Raw genomic sequence first — 23,093 nt, 5'->3', positions numbered from 1 at the left:
ATTTGGATATTGCCCTGATTAGCCAATGGGAAGGGTAGCGGTCGTACGCTAATTACCATGTTTCTCTTTTATTAGATAGGATTAGGCAGGTCAAACCACTGGTCTCTCAATAGCTTCCAGATGGTGAATGGAGTAAAAAAAACCAAAACAAAGGGATACTTCTTTCACAGAGCATAACCACTGCTGGTCTCAGGTAAGAGTCCATGCAGAGACCCACAAAGTAACAACAGTGCCCAGCTTCTGCCAAAGTTCCTCTAAGTACCGAACCTGATTTGGATTTCACTAGGCCAGGGGTCATCACGCTAAAGCCCATGGGCCATATCTGGCCCCTTGTCTATTTTGTGAATAAAGTGTCATTGGAACACAGCCATGGCTATTAGTTTACATGTTGTCTATGGTTACTCACTTGCTGCAATAGTAGAGTTGAGTAGTTGCAACAGAGACTGTATGACACTCAAAGTCTAAAATACTTATTATCTGACCCTTTACAGAAAAAGTTTCCTGACCCCTACATTAAGCCAACAATCCCTGGCTGAGAGGTGAAAATAAGGGAAGGACAGAGATTTTCCTGATCAAGACTGACCATGCACTCACACCAATCAGCAAACCACGTGAGCCCCATTACAAGTGGTAATGAAAGAATGGGGAAGTTAAAACCTCCAATAAGAAAAATCTGCATGGGGAGTCGTTGGTGCACCTCAGGACAAGGGCATTCAACAAATGTCTGGGAGTAGAAAGCAGACGGAGAGGTGGGTGTGGCAAGGTGTAGAAGGCAAGTGATCTGCCCACACAGAGGCCCCCAGAGGCTCAGGACTCAGAAACTCTGGAGGGAGTAAATCATGGAGTAAGTCACAGAGCGGAAAAGGAGTTTAGTGTTTGGTTTGAATAGTGACCTGTCCATAGCCACTGAACATTTGCACAATAGGTGAACCAGGTGTTTATGAAGAGAGAAAAGGTATTCTTCAAAGAAACGAGACTCTTTAGGGAAAACTAAGGCTGCTAGTGCCAGAGCGTTACTCCTTTTGAGCAAAGTTCTGCATTCTGGTCTCTAAAAGTCAGAGCCACAAAAGCCAGCTCTCAGTTCAGGCCTGTAAAGCAAGCAGTCAGCTGACAAGCCATCCAAGTCCAGAACCCACAGCCAGAGGTACCAGGGCCTCGTCTTCGCAGGTGTAGACAAGATAGCAGGCATCTGAGCGGGCCTTGTCATCTAGTGGTCTCCTTGCTTCAATTCTTGCTCCTCTATTTCCTACAAAGGATCTGTTGCAGAGGTCTTTTAAATGCTTAAGTCAGGTTGTCTCACTTCCCTACTCAAAATTCCTCAATGGTTTCATATCATCCTTAGAATAAAAACCCAAAACCCTGCTGATGGCTGCTGACAAGATCTTACTGGACCCTGCCTTGCCCATCTCTCGGACTTCACCCCTCCTGCTTGAGCCACCCTCGCTTCTCTTCAGCCAAGTTAGCCTTCTTTCTGGAGGACACACAAGCTCCCGTGTGCCGCAAAGCCTTTACACTAGCTGCTTCCACGGCTGGACCACCCTTTCCCAGATTTTGCACCACTGGCTCCTTCTTCACATTCTGCCCCCACCTTTAACACCATCACCATCTTGGCGAGACCATCTCTGACCACCTGGGTCTCTAGCAAGGGGGCTGCCAGAGGTGGTCCTGCCCTACCAGGGGTTTCTGGAAACTTGTGAGCACAGTTTTGATAACACAATGACCAGAGGGAGCTACTGGTGTCCAGAGCCCCAGAGCTACTGCTCTGCAAAGTGTGAGATGCCCTCACACCAAACGTCACCAGTGCCCCTGAGAAAACTAGTGCACACAGCACTCACGGAAAGTGAGCCACAGGGGTTCAGGCACCCTCTGTGTCCTGCACCGAATCCCCAGCACCCACAATGGCATTCAGCACACAATCTGCAACACGAAAGAGAAAAGCCAATATAAAGGGAGAATGACAGAGAGGTAGAAGGAAGACCAGTCCCATGAGCAGGAGGGTCCGGCTGGGGAGCCCACCCTCTACCACACACCTCTGCTTCCCGGGAAAGGAGGAGGTCCTGGATGTAGGGCCAATCAGCACAACAGTAGGAAGAAGTTGCTCTGCCATACGCTGACAGTGGATTAGGTGACATGGGAACTATAGATTTTCATACTTTTTTAATTTTTAAATATATTTGTTAATCCTCACCCAAGGATATTTTTTCCATTGATTTTTAGACGGAGTGGAAGGGAGGGGGAAAGACAGAGAGGGAGAAACATCAATGTGTCACCCTGACAGGGGCAGGGATTAAGCCTGTAACCGAGGTATGTGCCCTTGACCAGAATCGAACCTGAAACTGAACCCAGAACCTGTCAGCCCACAGGCCAACACTCCAACCACTGAACTAAACCAGCTAGGGCAAAACTATTTCATTTTTTAACCCTGTGTTTTGATAAAGACAAAAAGTCTACACAGAAAGTAGAGGACGACACTTTCCCTTGGGTCCCCAGGCCCACTCCTATGGGAATAGCAGATCTTCTTCTGCGTATCAGGGCCTCAGGACATGGGGGTTCCAGACCAAGTGATGACAGGGCTTCCCTCTCATCTTACCACTGAATTCCCTTTCCTTCTCCCCTTCCTCCATTCCCTAATTTTATCCACTTTCTTCTCCTTTGCCAATGTGTCTTCTTTTCCTTTAAATTTAATCTTAAATTTGCTATCTCATATTTAAAAAAGTGATAGCTAACGAAGTTAAATATACTCACATTATAAATATTTTGGAAAACACAGCTAGGTGTAAGGCAGCTCTGTCTGATCGAACTTTCTATGAAGCAGAAAATGTTCTATATTTGCTGACCAATAGTGCAGCCACTAGCCACATGTGGCTCCTGAGCACTTGAACTGTGGCTACTATGAACAAGGAACGGAATTTCTAAAGTTCATTTAATTTTCATTGATTTCAACAGACACACATGCCAGAGGCTGACGTCTTGCACAGCACAGATCTAACAGAGCAGAGCTCCCAGACACTTTGACAGTCCCACTGGCAAACACAGCACAAACTCAGGGCAACTCCCCTTTATAGCCATAATAAACCTCATCTTAAAACAAACAAAAAAATATCCAATGTCCTCAACCAATACTGCACTTTCTAGGAGAGTTTAACCTCTAGGCTTGTTCTCTTGCTCCCCCAGGTGGAGAAAACAAAGACGGGTTTGGTTTTGGGAAGCGGCACTTCCGCACAGGCTGCTCTCCAACCTGACCAAAAAGCAGGGAAGTCTGTGCTGAACAAAAACTGAGATAATGACCAGAAAATGCAAGACGATTACCTATAATGTTGTGCCGAAGCAGACACCCTGGTACCCTGACCTTGGTGGGTTCCCAATGTTTTAGAGAATCTTGGAGCTTTTTTATAGCTGAAATCGTTCAGATGAAATTTCCTTGTGACTTAGGAAAATGTCACCATGACTCATGCTGGTGGCAGACTGACCCCCCAGCTCTCACAGATGCTGCAGGGTGCCTCTCCACATACACACCTCCTGCCTCCAGGCCCTAACAAAAATGGCAAGTGCTAAGAAGCATCAAGTTAAATGCTATCTTCAAGGACTTAATCTAGTTAGGGAGGCAAATCAAGGTATCCCAGGCAGTACAAATGATAATTAATAGAGCAAATAATTGCTACTCATATTTAAAAGATGGAAAAAATATGACCCAAAATGGGGAGAAAAATCCCTCTTAAATCTCAGGATAAATGAACTTGAGTTGCAGCTAAGAGGATGAAAGGATTCAGATGGGCAGTACAAAGGACTGGAAGAGGATCCACAGTGATTCTCAAAGGCCCCTTCTGGGCTCAATTGTTTTTATGACAGTACTAAGACACAATTTGCCTTTATAACCATCATGTCGATTTTTCACTGACTATAAGACAAGTGACCAAAACAGACTGAATGCAGGAGCAGACTTGAGAAGCCAGCTTCTTCTATTAAACCAGATATTAAAGAGACCTGCAAAAACAGTGCAATGCCATTTTCTCAGTGAATTTTATAGTTATTTCTCATAAAAATATGTGATTTATAACATGTAATGGGTGTGAGATTATTATTAGATGAATTAATGAATATTTAAACTTTGTTTTAATTTCAATATGCAACCTATCTGACAGCTATAACCCACTAAATAAAGCTCTTTGGGTCCTTGCTAACTTTTAAGACTGTAAAGGTGCTGACACCCCTTCTGCCTGAGCACTGCTGCTTGAAATGAAGGAGACATTATTCTTAGACATATACGTGTTGGGCATGACTTACAAGCTAATGTACTCTGTGGAGGGGTCTCTAGAGCAGTGATCTCTACAGCGGGCCATTCTGCCCTCCAGGAGGCATCTGGTAAAGTTTGAAGTCACTTGTGGTTGTCCTACTGGAGGAGGTGGGGGGCTACTGGCATCTCCTGGGGAAGGCCAAGGACAATGGTGAACTTCCTACAGAGCACAGGACTACGGGGAAGCACCGGCCCCACACAGGTTACCAAGGGTGGGATGCCTGCCCCAGAGCAGCAGGTCTCACGGGAGGCACCCAGGGTCTACCAAGCGTCTAGCTTGGAAGCAGGACAGGAGTGGGCACTAGAAAGGGGACAGCTCGGGGAAGAACTGCTTCCCCATTGCCCCAAGGAAGGTAAAGCTCCTGGCTCCCCTCCACCGAACTCAAATACCTTCCCATCCCTGACCATCTTCTCCGCAGAGCCTCATCTTTCCTCAATGGAGCTGCTGGGGGGAGTGAACCAATTAAAAATGGGGAATTAATTACACATGAATTAAAAAATATATATAAAGTACTATTCCTTGGGTCATCTCTGAGTTACTCTACAGTTCAATCTAGGGTTGTATAGGAAAAAGTTGGGAAGAGAATGATTGAAAATGTGCTGTGGGAGGCCCCCAACAGAACCCCAAGTTCAGAACTGAGCCCACAGAGAGTGGCTTTTGGTATTCTGGGGCGGGGAATCAGGGACCCTACCCTCCCAGGGTGACAGTCACAGCTGCCTCCCCAGAAAACACACCTGCCAACAAAATGACTTTCCTTGTCCTCTTCTAACTCTGGTTAAAATTCCTGCTACAGAGACAAGTGACTAGAAAGTCAAAAACTTTCTCTTGGAAAGGTATTTTCCATAAAAATGTTATTTACGTTAACATGTAACAGGTGTTATTATTATTACATGAGTTAATACATATTTTCAAAATTTCAGTTGTTAGTTTATAAACATGGCTCCACGCCCTACACCTATGGACTCTAAGCTAGCCTGGTTCCCTGTCTCTGGGATACCAAGGGGTGGAGGCAGGGGAATGTAAAGAGACAGATTATAAAGAGGAAGAAGTTATTACCAAAGGTAGGTGTCAAAATGAGCTATCAAGTTGGAGAATGGATTGCCCAGCTTTCTTTCCAGCAACACATATTATGTAAGAGTTGCTGTAGAGACTTTCAAACAAAAACTAAGCTGAGGCAGGATATGTAAATGCACAACTAGGGAACAACACTTGTACAACCTTTAATGTACTTAAAGCAAATCACTTTACAAAAAGCATTAACACTTTATTTATATATATATATATATATATATATATATACTTTTAAAATATATTTTTATTGATTTCAGAGAGGAAAGAAGAGGGAGAGAGAGAGATAGAAAATAGAAACATCAATGGTGGGAGAGAATCATTGATCGGCTGCCTCCTGCACACCCTCTACTGAGGATCCAGCACGCAACCCGGGTATGAGCCCTGACCAGGAATCGAACCATGACCTCCTGGTTTAAGGGTCAATGCTCAACCACTGAGCCATGCCAGCGGGGCTTATTTATATATATTTTTAAATATATATCTTTATTCATTTCAGAGAGGATGGGAGAGGGAGAAAAAGATAGAAACATCAATGATGAGAATCATTGATTGGCTGACTCATGCACGCCCCACACCGGGGATAGAGCCCACAACCCAGGCATGTGCCCTGACAGGGAATCAAACCGTGACCTCCTGGCTCATAGGATGATGCTCAACCACTGAGCCATGCTGGCTGGGCAAAGCATTAGCACTTTAAATCATAACTCTGGGCACAGCACACAAATTAAAAAACAAAAACACCATCGCGTGGCCTAGTATTCCAAAATGGCCTTTAAGACTCTCTGGGCAACATATTAAGAGTCTAAATATGCATAAGATGCCCCCAGTTATGTTTCCACAGATGTGAGTGTTACACCAAGAACAGCTATTCAAAGATGAGTTTCTCCGTCAGCCTCCAGAGTACCCCACTGCAAGCGGTCCGTGAGCCCATTTGTGGCCTCACTCCTTAAAAGTGTGCCGTGAAATGAACCAGCAGTAGGTACTGGGCAGAAATTTTTATTTCCAGGACAGGTCACAGCTGAACTAGCAAGTCAAATGTAAACATTCTATTTGAAAAAGAAAAAAAAAAAAAAGAAAAATGTGCCAATACACATTATTCAAGAAGCAGAAATTTCTAGAAACAGGCAAAAACTGCACAGCAGCAGTTATGACCAGTATTTTGTTGCACTGAAAGATATAGCCTGTCACACATATTACAGGGAAAACTTGTTTCAAGAGGAGTCGCACCTAGTCCCGTATAGTAAAAAAATGGCCAAATCTGAAACTCACCAAGTCATTTTAGAGGTGAGGAAAACAGGGCCACAGAAGTTAGGTCATTGATTACAACCATCAGGGATCAGCATTTTCATCATCCAATCCCCAGGCTGAACTGCTTTCCCTATACCACTCTATCCGTTACCTCAGGACTTCATTTCCTTACTAAAAGCCCAGGCCATCAGATGTTCCTGGTTTGAACCAAAAAACGTTCCGCAGTGTAAGCCAGTGGCTCCTCTTCCTGTGAGGCTGGATTATAACTAGCCAGGACTATAGTGTCAACCTCCCCGCATTCAGATCCATGTAATAACTGCACCGCAGGCCACGTTCTGGGGCATGTTCTCTGTGGGGGTTATACCCAAATCTGGCCAACCTGACCTGGCTGGATACCTGTTCTGCACACTCTCAGGTTGTAGCCATCCTAACAGAAGTGTGTTCACAGGGTAACCTGAGCCAAAGGGCTGAATGAAGGAGGATGTGATATTAAAAAGGCTTGAAAAGCAACATGGGAACGGCAAATTGATTTAAATCATTCAGGTGAAAATATTCAAGTTCAGGGGTAATACCGAGAGGCAGGAGAGGAAAAGAGTGTGCAGTAATGGCTTAATTCACCTGCCTGAGTCAATCATGTTTGCTAAGTGGGTGGAACTCGATGTGAAGAAGCGAGATGAAGACTAAGAGGAGACAACAACAATAAAAAAGTAAGGTTCGACTCAAAGTTCAGATGAACTTAAGTGCCTCAATTTGTATTCCTGAAAAATAATTCACACAGTCATCTGCTAGTGTCATGCTTAATATGCCATGTTGCCTCTGGTATCTTTATGAGGGAGTATTGAAGGACCTGGCAGGTCAGTATTTTTTAGGGGTCATTTCAAGCTCTGTAGCTCCACCTCTCAAGACAGTAGCACCAGAAAAGACACAAAAAGACAACTGGGGCATCACATCAGACAATGCAGGCCACACCTCAAGTGTCTTCCTTAACTGACATTCTGGGAACTCAGTCCACCTTAAAAACATTTTACATATTAGTGGCTTTGGTATCTTTCAGTTACTGATAGCTTTTTCAGGCTCAAACTTCATATTATCCATCCTTATAGTCAGGTTCTTTCCACTAAAACAGGAATAAAAGAACCATACCCACTGATACTTCTTTGTGATGAGAACAGTGAGAGGAGCAGGTATGTGAGCAAGAAAGGCTTGGGGAGCACTAGGAAGTCTTAGCAGTTTTAATGAAAGATCCACAAACTAATAAAAAGAAAACAAAAAGCACCCTCTCAGAGACACTAAATTCCATTTATGTCAATGTAGTCAAGAGTGACCCGGAAGTAAGCAAGTCAAATGCGGGAACAGTAAAACTTGATTGGCTGCTATAAGGAAAGGGCAGGAAAAGACTGGCGTAGACAATCCCTAACTACAGATAGTTAAGGAATCTTTAGGATTTCTGTGTTTTGATTTGGGGAGGGCAAAAGATTTGCTGGAATAAACCACCTGCTGAATGCTTAGAATACATCCAAGATAGCCTGGGGCTCAAAGAAAGGATACTGCAAATAATGGCCACGCAGAATTGAACTCACTCTAATCTGGCTTATAGGAAGGGGTCTGACATTGGCAAATTACTGCCATCTGTGATAAGACCAGAGACCTCCAGGATCCGGCTCTGGCGGAGAACCAGGCCACTGCATCAAGCAGCTTCTCTGCTCCCAATGATTCAAAAGGGCCTATTAGCTCTGCCTGGCTCCAGACAGCTCCCTGGACCCTGAGCCTAGTCACAAGGAAGAAAAGGCAATGCCGGGGGCTGGCTCTGCAAATGCTCTCAAAGCACAACTGTGTCAGGGACTACATTGACTTCGCTGGGTAGACACAACCTTCTCCGGGCATTTCAGCTGTTCCACAATGATCCCAAAGTCAGGAAGCAAAAGAAGTCAGAATTGGCCAATACAGACAGAAAGAAAATATGAAAGATAGAAGACTATATAAATACTAGTGGCCCGGTGCACGAAATTCATGCAGGGCGGGGAGGTTTTGTCCCTCAGCCCAGCCTGCACCCTCTCCAATCTGGGACCCCTTGGTGGATGTCCAGCTCCTAACTGCTCACTTGCCTGCCTGCCTGATCACCCCTAACCACTCTGCCTGCCGGCGTGATCACCTTCAACTGCCCACCCCCCCCCCGCCCCCCGCCAGCCAGCTTGCCCCCAACTGCCCCCCCCCCCTCCAGCATGGTTGCCCCTACCCACTTCTGCTTCAGCCCCACCACCATGGCTTTGTCTGGAAGGATGTCCGGAAGGTCTCCTGGTCTAATTAGCATATTACTCTTTTATTTGTCTAGATACCCAAACCAGATACACCAAAATATAGCAACACTATTGGGGAAAGAGGCTAAGGGGATCAGACATCAAGGAGCCGGCCCAGGAAACCAGCAGCATCTGGCACAGCAAGGCGGTGGAAGGAGAAGGAGCTGCTGAGAGAGGGACCTGGCACCTGCAAAGGAAGGGGCAGGATGAGAGCTGAAAGGAACCCTGGGCGGGTGGGAGAGAGGCCATGACACCAGTCTCCACTGGATGGCTCCCAGGCTTGAGGTGGGGGGAACGGAGCTGAAAATACTAGCAGCACCAATTCGCACCACTGTCATAGAAGCAGTCTTATTGACCCAGAGTAGAATAATAAAAACCAAAGTAACTTAAAACGAGGGTGATGAAAGACACTAGAAAAAAAAAAATCTCACATAGGGGAACATTACAAAACCCTACGTTTTCTCAGCCTCGGTTTTTCTAGCCTAACCTCAAAGCTGTTCACAAAAAAGCAGAAAGTGAGTATCTGAGAATAGTTACCTCTGGTTCTACGGTGTCTTGTGCTTCTTTTGAACCTCTTCCACTTTTTCCTGCTTTTGGTACTTCCTGGGAAACGTCAAGCAGAATTAATTAGGCTTCTCCAAGTTTGGGACGGCTGAACAACAGATAAATCAAAACACAGTTTAAAAACGGACTCATACAATTACAATGGGTTCAATCAACACCGTCCAGAAATCCTCCATCATACTGTTTAATCAGAAATACAGTATTGCGACGCCCCCCCCCCCCCCCCCCCTGTTGTACGTACTTGGGTTGAAAACTTTAAGCGGAAACAGGTAAACCCACATGTACACAGCGCTGTCGGCATTTTGAAAAGATCCCCATCTCATCCCGTTCCTCCCTCCCAGCGAAGCCCCGGGAGCGGGCATTTCTGGGGTGACACCGAAACGCTAGAGCTCCACCTGAAGCAGAAGCACCCCGCCACCCCCACGCACACGCAGCACCCACAGCCGCTCACGGCCACCCCCCGCCGCCACCCCGATCATGACAGCATTTCGGGGTCCAGGGCGGCCCTCCGGAGAGCAGACCGCTCTTCCGCAGCACTAACCGGGGTCCGCTCGCTCCCCTTCGCCTCGGCCGGGGCCCCTCACGGGCGCCCGCAGCCCGCACCCCCGAAACCCCATTTCCAGGTACGCGAGGCTGGGTCAACCACCTCCGCGACCGCACCTGCCCCCTCACGCCCATCGCGCGCGCCGCCCCGGGTGCCCATGCCGGCCGTCAGGACCCCCCCGGCCCGGCGCGACCCGCCCCCGCCCCCGCCCCCCGCCCCGGGAGCGGGCAGACCGGCGCCCCCAGAGCCCTCAGGACTCCGGCGTCGGGGGTCCAGGCGCAGGACCCCGAGCCCCGCCGCGCCCCGCTCCCGGGCAGCTCCCTGCCGCCCTCCGCGCGGCCCCTTCCCCTTCCCGCCGGCCCGTCCCGTGACCCGGGCCCCGACTCACTTTCTCCTTCTTGTTTTTATTCGGCATGGCTGGTGCGGGCCGCCGCCGCCGCCGCTCCTGCTGCCGGCCCCTCAGCAGCAGTAGCGCCCCCGCCCCGGCCGTCGCGCCCTCCCGGCCGCCGCCGCCGCCCCGGGGACTGAGCCGTTCGCTCGCTCCCGCTTCCCCTTTTCCAGGCTCCCAGAGGCTGCGGCAGCCGCGGCGGCGGCGGCGGCGGCGTCTCTCCGCCCCTTCCCCGGGCCGCCCCGCCCCTCCCCACCCCCGGGCCGCCCCGCCCCTTCCCAGCCCGCCGATCCCGGGCCGCCCGCCCCGCCCGCCCCGCCCCGGCCCGGCCACGCCCCCCTCCCGCTAGGCGGCCTACCATTGGCCGAGGCGCCCTCACGTGCCCTAACGCTCTCCCGCATCTCTGCTCCCTGAGCGGGGCCTCGTCTCACTCTTCCCTGTCGCGCTCCGGCTCACGTCAGTCTCTGGCCGGGTGGCGGCGGCGGCAGCAGCGAGGTTCCGGCCCGGAGAGCCGAGCCAAGTCGGTGGAGGGGGCGTGGGGCTGCGGCTGCAGGGACGGACCGGTGCTCACCGTGGAGGTGCGGGACGGAGAGAGCAGGGGGGCAAATAAGGCGTGGAAAGAGCACGTTTGAAACGGATGGCAACAACTAGTGCGGTCGGCGGGGCGCGGACCGGCGCGAACAGCGGCCTCCTCGCCTCGCCCCCTCGCTGTGGTGCTCGCCGCACTCGAAGGCGCCCGCGCGAGTGCACCGGGCGGCAGGGAGGCCCGGTAGTCGCCGGAGCAGCGGTTTCGCGGGGCCCCGTTAGGCCCCGCCCACCGGTGTCCGCTCCGCCTCCTCCAGCGTCAGCCACGCCCACCAGCCCCGGTTCCGCCTCCTCCAGCTTAGGCCCCGCCCACCGATGCTTTCTCCCCCCCCCCCCCCCCCCCCCCCCGCCCCCAGGCTCCAGCAGCGCTAGTGGGCTTTTATTTTATTCTTTAATGGGCTTGATCATAAGCCATGCGAGGAAACCTCTGTATTATGACCACTAGTCACAAGATTCTGTTACCTCGCTAATAACAACTCTGGGGAGATGAGTTTACTATGCTGTGCGTCCTATTTACCTCCACGTTCTGTCCAGTGCCAAACCGATTGGAGACCTGATGACGCATCGCGATTGAGGAAACACGCGAGGCAGTAAGAACTAGCAGTGAACGGATTTCACTTCTGAGAAGCATTGGAGCATCACTCGCGATGATTAAGGAGCCGGGTCTTAACTGGGCACTTGGAAAATCATTGTGTTCTCTTAGGTCCCGGTTTTCGTTATTCTTTGAAAGTTGCCAGGCAAAACATTTTGGGTTATTCTGTGCTGCTCTGCGATGGGAAAGCTAAGACATAAAAGGGGCGGGGGCGGGGGGGGGGCGGGGAGAGGAGACCTAAAGTGAGGAGTGGCGTAGGAGGTCCTGAAAGTAAAAGTTCTGCCTGCAGGTGTCTAAATGTGGGCTTCCAGAGGAATAATTGCCGGTAAACTGCACAACCTCGAACAGCTATATGTGCAGAAGAAATGGGTTTTGATTAGTCTTTTAAGTGGGTTAATAGTTTCTCCTAAACAAGTAGTTAAAAAATAGGACATGCAGAGCAATGCCCTCGTTAATAATATTTCATTTAAAAATAAGATGCATGTTATCAACATGATAAACCCAGTATAAATCCATATAAAAAAGGAGTAGTTCTAAAACTATGATCACAAATCTCTAAGGGGGCTGGGAGCTTCTCAGAGATAAGTCCATGCCTCTAATACTCTTGCATCACAGCCCCTGATGCAGCCCTTCCTTCCTTCCTTCCTTCCTTCCTTCCTTCCTTCCTTCTTCCTTCCTTCCTTCCTTCCTTCCTTCCTTCCTTCCTTCCTTCCTTCTTCCTTCCTTCCTTCCTTCCTTCCTTCCTTCCTTCCTTCCTTCCTTCCTTCGCAGACATTTGTTGGATGCCCACAATGTGCCAAGCACGGTGCAAGGGATCCCGTGGTGAACAAGGCACTACCCTTGTCCTTAAGCATTCCACATCCTTGGGGTGGAAGGACACAAGAAAACAAGCGATCAGAAGAACATGACGTGGTAAGTCGCCGAGACTGGGGTGAGGGTGGTCTGGCTTGGAAGCATGAAAGAGCGTTTTGTTACGGCTGGAGGTTAGAATGAAGGAACAAAGGCTCCCGATTAAGACTCTAGGAGGCCTTACCAAGGAGTTGGACTTCTTTTTTAATGTAATTCGGGGTAATTGAAGGATATTAAACTGGGAGTGACATACTCACATTTGCACATTAGAAGACATCTGTGGCAGGAATGCGGGGATTAGGGATGAAGGTAGGAGGCCAGGAGAGAACCAGGATCTGGTTATGGTCCAGGTGTGTGTGTGCGAGAGGCAACTCTGGCAGTAAGAAGAGGGAGGATCACAAATACCCAGGAGGGAGATTTGCTCAGGCGGGAGAGAGCCCGAATGCAGGATAAAAAGCTAATGCCCACGTTTGTGGTTTGGGCATGAAACTGATGACAAAGGGATTCAAGCAGACAGCAAGTTTTGGAGGAAATGTCAACTCCTGGGACAAGTTGAGTTTGAGTTGTGTCTGCCACATGCCGATAGAACTGTCCACGTAAAGGGTGCTGACCACAGTGCCCGGCTCACGGCAAGTGCTCAGTGCATTTCTTGGTCCTTCAGTGGACAAAGATTTGATGTGAGGTGCTATTCACTTTCGAGGAAACACCCAAAAGTCACCACCTCAAGGCCCAAGGGCAGCCAGAGAGCTCTATTAGATGAAGGCAAGCTTCTTGCCTGGCCCTCGAAGAGCTTCGAAAAATGCCACCAGTCCCTGCCGATTGGGAATAAACTCCACCAACACTGCAGCTCATGCCTGGAATACTTTCTCTACGAAAACCAAATGAAGGTTCTAAAACAACCTATGAAAGTTCTAAAATAATGTTTTAAAAACATTTGAATAGGTTTTATATCCAAGAATTGAAGAAAATGAGAAGCAGCACAGAATATAATCCCATGTCCATGTGTACAGGGTGAAGTACAACTACTTTTTTTCCCTCCCAAGTCCCTATGTCCAGGGGCAGGGATAAGGCAGGATGAGGTGGGGAGGCATATAGCCTAAGAGCATTAGCGACCCAGGGTCAGGAGGTTTCCGAGGGGGAAGGGCACATTCCTCGGGTGGCAGGTGGCAAAAAACTTGCTGGAAGCAAGGCCTGGACACAGCTGCAGCCTGCTAGGTGTTGAGTTTGAGTTCTTGTCCTAAGTTTAGGGTTATTGGTTTTATTTATGTATGTATTTATTTATTTTCTTGTTTAAAGTATTATAAATAGTAGTACACATGTCTCCTTTTTTTCCCCATTGACCTTCCCCCAGCCTCCCCTACCCCCCCAGCACATGCCCGTACTCCACCCCACCCCCCAGTGTCTTGTGTCCATTGGTTATGCTTATATGCATGCATATAAGTCGTTGGGGTTATTGGTTTTAACAGTCAGGAAATAGATGGCCCAGTCAAGAAGGTCTAACTGGAAGTAAATTAATGACAAATCTATGCGCAGAGGTATGCAGGGGTCAAGCAAATGACTGCAGAGGGTACAGCACACCAGGGCTGACGGCCTGGGAGCTGGCCCCATTCCTCTGCCTAACTGCGGAGAGGGAGGCATTGGTGCTCCCAGAACCTGGCTGAGTCGCCATCAGGACCCAGTGCGCAGGGAGGGAGGGAGAGGAGGGAGGACGGGAGGGAGGGAGGGAAGGAGGGAGGGAGGGGAAGTACTCCGGCCTCTCTCCCCTTCTCCTCTCTCACCTGTGCCTCCCACTGGCCCAGCCACCTGGAGCCAGAGGGCCAGGAGGCCAGTGATGTTCCCTGGATGCTCTGCTCCAGGGCATGGAGCAGGGACAAAAATGGTGGCGGTGGCTCTCAGGGGACCTTAAATGGAGGATAAGTCTGTATGGGGGAGGAATGGGAGACTCTGTGGCCTTGGCCCTGTAAATCAATGGTTCTCAAATGGGGGCGATGCTTTCTCCCAGGGGACACCCGGCAGACATTTTGGCTGTCACAGCTGGGGGGGCAGGGGTGCTACTGCCATCTAGAGGTTAGATCTGCTAAACATCCAACAGTGCACAGGACAGCCCGAGACAACGAATCCTCCTGCCTGGGTATTAGCAGTGCCGAGTGGAGCAACCCGGGTCTAAACCCGTGCAAAACGCTGTGACACACCACCCTGCCTGCTCTGTGTGACTGTGAGCACCGCAGAAGCGAGTGGGTGTGAGGCCAGAGCTGTGTCTGCAGACTTCCTTTAAGAAGGACTTGTCCATCTGGATGGAACTCTGCAGTCCCCGAATTGTCCATCTGGACGGAACTCTGCAGTCCCTGCTCCAGTGAGCGAAATCCCCTCCCAGATAATCAGATCATGTCTGTCCTGGGAGACGGGAAAGACTGCCTTTGGCAGGAACTGCCACCCAAGTTATAACTGCCACCCAAGTTATAACTGCAAGGGAACAAGACCATCTTTTTTTTTTTTTAAATATATTTTATTGATTTTTTACAGAGAGGAAGGGAGAGGGATAGAGAGTTAGAAACATAGATGAGAGAGAAACATCCATCAGCTGCCTCCTGCACACCCCTTATTGGGGATGTGCCTGCAACCAAGGTACATGCCCTTGACTGGAATCGAACCTGGGACCCTTCAGTCCGCAGGCCAACGCTCTATCCACTGAGCCAAACTGGTTAGGGCCAAGACCACCTTTTAAAAAAACAACTTCTTTATGCTACTCATTTTTTAAAAGTTGTTTGTTGATTTTAGAGAGAGGAAGGGAGAAGGAGATAGAGAGAAACATCAATTGGCTGCTTCCTGCACACACCCTGACTGGGAATTGAACCAGTGAGCTTTTGGTGCCTGGGACGATGCCCAAGCAACTGAGCCACCTGATCAGGGCTAAACAAATGTTTATGTTATGTTAGGTGATAAAATACACACAACATAAAAACTACCATTGCTAACCATTTAAAAATGTACAGTTCGGTGGCGACCCCACGCCCCCTCCCCAGACCTCCCCGCCCTCTCGACCCCCCAGGGCCTGCTGCTGGCTGGAGGAGAAGTCGCCCATCAGCAGACCCCTGGCGCTAATGGGTTTGGACCTGGGATGTCGCTGGGGCAGCCCCTCCCCACTGCTCCGTGGTGCCTGCTCAGCCACTGCTCGGCCACTGCTCAGCCACTGCTCGCTGCACTCCTCCGCTGCCCCTCCTCGGACTCCGGGTCACCTGCGCCTCACTTCATCCCAGTCCCAGGTGAGCAGTGTTGGGTTTATGTCTTTATTTGATGAAAGCGAGCTGTTGCGCAGCCATTGGTACCTGTATTGGGGGAATATCGCATACAAGCAAGGAGCTTATGACCTCAGTGGCGAAAACTTTTTCATGTCAGAGACCGAGAACTCTTGCAGTTATGTCATCCCTTCTCCAGATGGAAGGTACCAAAAAGTTGCAATCAAAGATCTCTTCATCTTATTGATAAAGCCACCAATAAGCCACAATGTCTGTCAATGTCAACCGCAGCGTGTCAGGGCAGTTCTATTGCTACAACATGCCCCGCCTGATGGCCAAGGCTGAGGGCAAAAGCAATGTAATCAAGACAGTTATGGTCAACATGGTTGGTATTGCAAAGGTGCTTAATGGGCCTCCAACGTATCCCACCAAATATTTTAGTTGTGAGCTGGGAGCACAGACCCAGTTTGATGTTAAGAATGACCGTTACATTGTCAATGGATCTCCTGAGGCGAATAGGTGGCAAGGCATGTTGGACAGATTCATTAAAAAATTTGTTCATTGTCCTGAGTGTGAGAATCCTGAGACAGAGCTGCATGTCAAACCAAAGAAGCAAACAATAGCCAATTGTAAAGCCTGTGGTTATCGAGGCATGCTTGACACACATCATAAACTCCACACACTCATTCTCAAAAACCCACCTGAGAACAGTGACAGTAATACAGGAAAGAAATAAAAATAGGAAGGGCAAAGATAAGGAAAACGGCTCTGTGCCCAGCAGAGACACCACCACCACCACCATCAAATGAAATCAGTCCTCCTCCACATGCTGTGGAAGAAGAAGAGGATGATGACTGGGGGGAGGATACCACTGAGGAAGCTCAGAGGCACAGAATGGATGAAATCAGTGGCCATGCAAACGTTCTAACATTCCCTAACCAGTTTGGCTCAGTGGATAGAGCATCGGCCTGCGGACTGAAGGGTCCCAGGTTCGATTCTGGTCAAGGGCATGTACCTGGATTGCGGGCACATCCCCAGTGGGGGGTGTGCAGGAGGCAGCTGATCGATGTTTCTAACTCTCTATCCTTCTCCCTTCCTCTCTGTAAAAAATCAATAAAAAATATTTTTAAAAATGTTTTAAATATCAATAAAATATATATTTTTTAAAAGTTCTAACACTCAGTGATGATTTGGAAAGAACTGTCGAAGAACGGGCCAATATCCTGTTTGATTTTGTTAAGAAAAGGGAAGGAGAGGATATTATCGACAAATAAATGGTTGCTGAAGCAGAAATAGTGGATGTAAAAGCTATGGGACCTCTTCTTTTGACTGAAGTTCTTTGTAATGAGAAGATTAGAGAACAGATTAAAAAATACAGGCGCCATTCCCTACTATTTTGTCACAACAATAGAAAAGCTCAACCTTCTTCATGGTTCGGAGTGTGTGGCAGCAGTGCATCAAGCTCAGCTCATCTCCAAGATTCCACATATCTTGAAGGAAATGTACGATGCAGACCTTTTGGAAGGAGAGGTCATCATCAGCTGGTCAGAAAAGGCCTAAAAGAAATATGTTTCAAAAGAACTTGCCAAAGAGATTCATGTCAAAGCAGAACCATTTGTAAAGTGGTTGAAGGAAGCCAAGGAAGAACCTTCTGGTGGTGAAGAAGATGAAGATGAGACTGTGGAGGTGGTGTATTCGAAGACTGCCAGTGTACTGAAAGTTGCAGCTGCAAAGTCTGATGACAAGGACGCTGGCATTGATATTGAGGCCATTTAAAGGGGTGGGTGCAGCCCACCTTATCTGTAATGCTGAGAATCTTTCTGCACCATCAGCCAGAGGTGCAACATGTATGTGCAAAAGCTAACGTGGCTTAACATCCTTCTACACTTTCTGCTCAAAACGTATTGCTGGGAGTGGTCTGTTGTAATTAAGCCCCCATGAGACACCTCGGGAGTTCATACACACATCAGTGAACAGATGTAGTTTGCTTATTTATAGCATGTTTCTTTTCGAAAAGGTAGTGGTGGACACATTTGGATCACATTTATACAGTTATAAAAATAAATATTTGATTTTGGTCATTCTTAAATTTTTTGGTTCTGAATGACTTAAGTTGCTGAAGGAAGCAATTAGCTCCTTTTAAAAACACTGTACCATCATTTAACCTGATAGGGATTCTTGGAGCTGGTTAGACACTATTAGGTGCTGAGACTATAAACAGGTCTTTAACAGAATGTGAGCATAAACTTATTTTTAACGAGGTCCCTTGGCCTGGCCTGCGGGGATCGGGCTGAAACTAGCTCTCTGACATCCCCCAAGGGGTCCTGGATTACAAGAGGGTGGTTCTTGGGTGATGCACCCCAGAATCAGGCTCCCTCCTCTCTGGTTCCAGGTACGTCACCCGGAGAACCGCAGCTGCCAAGTCACTGCAGCTTGGCAGCTCTTGGGTTGAGCGTCTGCCCCCTGATGGTCATTGTGCATCATAGCTACCAGTCGGGTGGTTGAATGGTCAGATGGTTGTTTAGGCTTTTATGTATATAGACTAGGGCCCCGCCCAGTCCCTCCTGCCACAGCCCTTGGTCCCCTGTCTGCTGGCAGCCCAGCTCCCGCTGCCATCGCTCCCACACTCTGAGGGCACAGAGCGATAGGGGCTGGTGCCAGCAGCGGGTGCGAGCGGTGGCTGCTGCCCCGATCACCCCTTAGGAGCAGGGGGAGGTGGAGAAGCACTCAGGGGCAACGGGGGCTGGCAGCTGCCACTCGCACCCACTGATGGCACTGAGTGATTGGGACTGGCGCCAGGCACCGGCAGCGGGTGCGAGCGGGGTCGGCGTTGGCAGCAGGTGGGAGTGCCAGGTGGGACTGTGGTACGTGGAGCAAAGAATTTTCAGTAACCACCAGAGGCTCGCCCAGATGACATCGACTGGCACCCTGTCTTGGTCTGGTGCCCCTGCTCACCTGCTCTACCATCCCACTGTGGCCAATGGCCGCCAGGTTCTGCACACGCCCCCTGTTGGTCAGCACATGTCATAGTAACCAATTGTTTGGTTGTTTGGTTGTTCTGCCATTCTGTCTATTTGCATATTGGCCTTTTGTTACATAGGATTACCTTATTCAGCCATTAAGAAATACAGTACTTTTTAAGTCTTATCTCTAGTCCCTCAAATTGGCATCGGTAATGTACATTCTTACCATGCCAAGGTGGACAGTGCAACACCTTTATTTTACTACTAGAGGCTTGGCCCCTGCCACTGCTGCGGCTGCCAGCCTCTGCCTTGGCCCCCACCGTGGCGGCGGTCACCTCAGCCCTCGCAGCCCCGGCTTCGTCCAGAAGGTTGTCCAGAAGGATGTCCAGTCTAATTAGCATATTACGCTTTTATTATTATAGAAGAGTAAAAATGACCTGAGTGTCCTATAAATAATTTTAAGAGCAGGTTTTGAAACTTGAATTTTTTTTTCCAGTTTACATACCCTTGCCCCAAATTGTAGTCTTTGAAGTCATATGCATTGCAAGTTGGATAAGCCAGGAGAATTATTAACAAACTAGAGGCCCAGTGCATGAAATTCATGCACAGGTAGGGTCCCTAGGCCTGGTCAGTGATCAGGGCCGATCAGGGTCTTCGGGTTCCAGCTGGGGCCTCCCTCCCCCGGCTGCCGGCCACCAGCCACAGGCCCAGGCTGTCTTTTGTTTCGTGCCGCCCCCTGGTGGTCAGTGCACATTATAGTGATCAATCAAACTCCCGGTCTCCTGGTGGCACTCCTGAGGGGACAATTTGCATATTAGGCTTTTATATAGAGAGATAAGCATTTTATGTCTATGTCACTGTTGCTTTGTGCTGACAGAAAGCTCAAGCTTTGAGGTATGATTAAATAGTAAGTTCTATGATTTTATTTGGGGGAAGAAGAAAAAGGTGCACTTAATGTCTAGCAAAAAAAACCAGCATAATTTTACAGCTTTTATGGTTTAAATTACAATTTCAACAATTTCAAAATGTTTAGACATATACTTTATATTTTGTTCAGTGTGGATTTTCCCTAATACTATGGCTTATTCTTTAATGCCTTTTACATTTGGACATATAGGTTTTGGCTGCTATCTTGCTAATATTAGTGTTGCTATGCCTCAAGCTTGATTCCCGCCCCCCCCCCCCCCCCCCCAAGAAATGTCTTATTTAAAAAGAAAACTAAAATTGTACTTCTAAGTCAGCCTATATTTTGGCAGGAGACTTGGGTGTCTTTTATTTCACATTGAATATAGTTGGACGCTCATGAAGCCTGGTGATGGCCACTGAATACAGATGATTAGGGGCTGGCCCAGTCCATCCTGGTCTTTAGATTTGGAAATAACTTCTTGTGAATTCTTTGCCCCCAAAAGGTTATCTAAATGCACTTGTTAAGGGTTTTGAGAACTTGTTGCATTTATTCCTTTCCATTAAAAGTGTTCTAAGGGAATCAAGAATCACGGGATTCATTTTATTTGGAACATGGGCTTTCTTCATTCACCTCTGATTATAATGAGACCTTAACAAATATATGTAAAAATTTTTTCACATTGAAATTATACAAACATTTGATATAATAAAATCTTGCTAGCTTGATATTTTAACACATTGCAGACCAGTAATTTTATTGTTAGCTTTACCCAGTAGCCAGATAAGTTTCTATTGAACAAGTACAAAAAACATTTTACATAAATGTTAAAGGCACGCTCTAAAATTACATACCCGTTGCATTTTAAAGTTACATATTACATGTTCTTACAAGCTAATATCTTTTTAAAGTATGATACTTTGTAGAGCACTGTGTAATATGAAGCGAGAATTCTCGTGACCTGTCCACAATTTAAGAAATTGAAATCTAGTAATTTTACTGGAGAGAGAATGAATTAGTCACCAGCTGTCTTTTGATAGATTTTCATGAGAGTGAAGCAGAAACTATATCTGGAGGGAATGTGCTTTGTCACACCAAAGAAAGGGGTTTTGCAAATTCACACCTCACCTAGGTTTTAAATTTTGTCATTGGCCAGTTGCTTTCATTATCTGAAATCCTATAGGAGATACTGGTGGCGTAGACCAGGTTGCACTCAACATACCCAGTGTCAAGCTAATGAGGTTCTGTTATAGAAGCTTCTGTTCTGTTTTGTTTTCCTTTTAACCTGAAGGAAACTACGTTTAGGGCTTCTAAACACTAAATAAAGTTTTGGCATAGACTGGTGTTGAGTCTGGTGCCAAAATCCCAATAGATTGAAATCCACATGAAAATGTTATTCACAGAGAAAAAATTTTTTTAAAATGTACAATACTGTTAAGTATATCCACATTTTCACACCCAGGCATTTTTCATTGTGTGAAACTGAACTGCCTTCCCATGTTCCCCTTCCTAAGCCCCTGGCACCCACCACTCTGCTTTCTGTCTCTTTGAATTTGACCACTGGGGTACCTCATAAAAGTGGAATCCTATAGTATTTGTCTTTTTGTGACTGGCTTGTTTCACAGAGCATAATGTTCTTAAGGTGCATCCATGTTGTAACATGTGCCTGAATTTCCTTCTTTCCCCCCCTTTTATTGTTTGAAGTATTACATATGTCTCCCTTTTCCCCGATTGACCCACTTCCTTCTTTTTTTAAAGCTGAATAATAGTTCGTCATATGGATAGATCACATTTTATTTACTCATTCATCCCTTGGGGGACACTTGATTGCTTCCAGCCTTTTGCTGTTGTGGATACTGCTGTTAGGGGCATGGGTAGGCAGATATCTCTTTGAGACCCTGCTTTCAATTCTTTGGATACAATAACAGCTCCCCATCTCCCCAGAAAAGATGGCGAAGGGAAACCTCAAGCCAGCCAGGGGTTGAACCTGGAATCTTCTGATTCATAGTCAGAAGGGTTATCCATTGAGCCACTGGCCCTACCCTTTAGTTCTTTTGGATAGATACTCAGAAGTGGAATTGCTGGATCATATGGTCCTTTCATTTTTAACTTTTTGAGAAACTGCCATACTGTTTACCACGGAGGTTGCACCATTTTACATTCCCACCAACAGTACACAGGGTTCCAGTGTTCCTCTCTAGCACTTTTTTTCCCTTTCTTTTTGATAATAGGCAACCTAACTGGTGTGAGGTGATATCTCATCGTGGTTTGCTTTGCATTTTCCTAATTATTGGTAATGTTGAGCATCTTTTATTTATTTATTTTTTTATAGAGAACCCACAATTCAGTTTTATTCAGAGCAAAGAAAAAAGATACTTTTGATCAGACTGGAAGAAACTCAGCCATAGGTTTGGAATCTGTACCCAAACTACACATGCAATGAAGACAATATTCTGCGAATACAATTGATTTGCTGCTGCATTTGTCTACTGTTTGCCTAATAGTAACAATTATAAACAGAGCAGTGCAACTAGTATTTGGAACAATCCTTACAGTGTTACAGTGTCAGGCACAACTTTTCACTTCACACCACTGGTTCTCTTTGCGTACCTGGGCTTCCTCTTCTTCAGTAAAGTCATTTTTTATATTGACGGTCTTGCGAATCTCTTCAGGGGTTTTCCCCTTGATCATATTGGCAACAGCCTTGCATGTAACATCAAGCAAACCTTTGATGTCTAAGTAGTTTGCAGCCAGAATTAGTTCAAATAGTGTTCGTTGGTCAACTTTGAGGAACTCTTGGTCCCAAACAGGAATATCATCTGTTCGCTTTTCTTTGTTCTCATCATCCTCAGGAGGAGGAGGAGGGTCATCCCTGTGGTGGGTGCACCTCTGAATGAGCTTTTGTAATATTGCTGCATTAACATTTGGTAGAGGAACTGGGTCGTCATCGCCTTCATCACGCATTCCCAACTCTTCTAACATGGTCTTTTTTTTTTTTTAACATTTTAAAAAATATATTTTTTATTGATTTTTTAGAGACGAAGGGAGAGGGATAGAGAGTTAGAAATATCCATCAGCTGCCTCCTGCACACTCCCTACTGGGTATGTGTCCGCAACCAAGGTACATGCCCTTGACCGGAATCAAACCTGAGACCCTTCAGTCCACAGGCCGATGCTCTATCCATTGAGCCAAACTGGTTAGGGCCTAACACGGTCTTGATAGTCACAGACTGTTTGGCAATTTCAACATCAACTTCAAATATCTCTCCATCAGAACTCTGCAATTTAATTGAAGGCATGGTGCTCGGTCTCAAGGAGAGAGCGGGCTGGAGGCTGATGAGAGCCGGACAGCGTCAGCAGAACCAAAAGAAAGAGGTGGAGAACAAGGCCACTTACCGAGCATCTTTCCATAAGCTTGTTGCCCATTCGTATATCCTCTTTGGAGAAATATCTAGTAAAATCTTTTGCCCATCTTTTAATTCAGTTGTTTTGTTGTTGAGTTGCTGGAGTTCCTTAAATATTCTGGATATGAATCCCTTACCATATATATATTTTTG

At 47.5% G+C, this 23,093-nt stretch overlaps 1 protein-coding gene, 1 long non-coding RNA gene and 2 pseudogenes across 5 annotated transcripts in view; 2 read left to right on the top strand and 2 right to left on the bottom strand.

Moving 5' to 3' along the window:
* The window catches only part of LOC139009144 (serine/threonine-protein phosphatase 2A 56 kDa regulatory subunit gamma isoform), a 137,744-nt gene extending 127,159 nt beyond the window's left edge, over positions 1–10,585 (bottom strand). For all 4 annotated transcript variants that reach the window (XM_070413197.1, XM_070413205.1, XM_070413219.1 and 1 more), the window contains exons 1-2: positions 10,408–10,585; positions 9,449–9,514 (exon numbers count right to left, since the gene is read on the bottom strand). In XM_070413197.1, the coding sequence (XP_070269298.1) occupies positions 9,449–9,514; positions 10,408–10,434 (93 nt within the window). In that variant the 5' untranslated portion in view covers positions 10,435–10,585. The remainder of the gene's footprint in view (positions 1–9,448; positions 9,515–10,407) is intronic.
* Positions 10,586–11,534: 949 nt separating this feature from the next.
* LOC139001573 (uncharacterized) lies at positions 11,535–15,661 on the top strand. The gene is made up of 3 exons (XR_011470065.1): positions 11,535–11,582; positions 12,356–12,496; positions 15,483–15,661. It is a non-coding gene; the product is annotated as an uncharacterized lncRNA (long non-coding RNA).
* A 276-nt stretch (positions 15,662–15,937) lies between these two features.
* On the top strand, positions 15,938–17,445 carry LOC139001562 (eukaryotic translation initiation factor 5-like; annotated as a pseudogene).
* Positions 17,446–22,101: 4,656 nt separating this feature from the next.
* Positions 22,102–22,518, bottom strand: LOC138992155 (S-phase kinase-associated protein 1 pseudogene; annotated as a pseudogene).
* Between the last annotated feature and the right edge of the window lie 575 nt (positions 22,519–23,093).

Source organism: Myotis yumanensis, unplaced genomic scaffold, assembly GCF_028538775.1.
Source record: "Myotis yumanensis isolate MYYU_CA2020_CCGP unplaced genomic scaffold, mMyoYum1.0.hap1 SCAF_1, whole genome shotgun sequence".
In the NCBI taxonomy this organism is placed as follows: domain Eukaryota; kingdom Metazoa; phylum Chordata; class Mammalia; order Chiroptera; family Vespertilionidae; genus Myotis; species Myotis yumanensis.
Note: the sequence above shows the minus strand (reverse complement) of the source record. Positions and strands in the feature narration are given on the sequence as shown.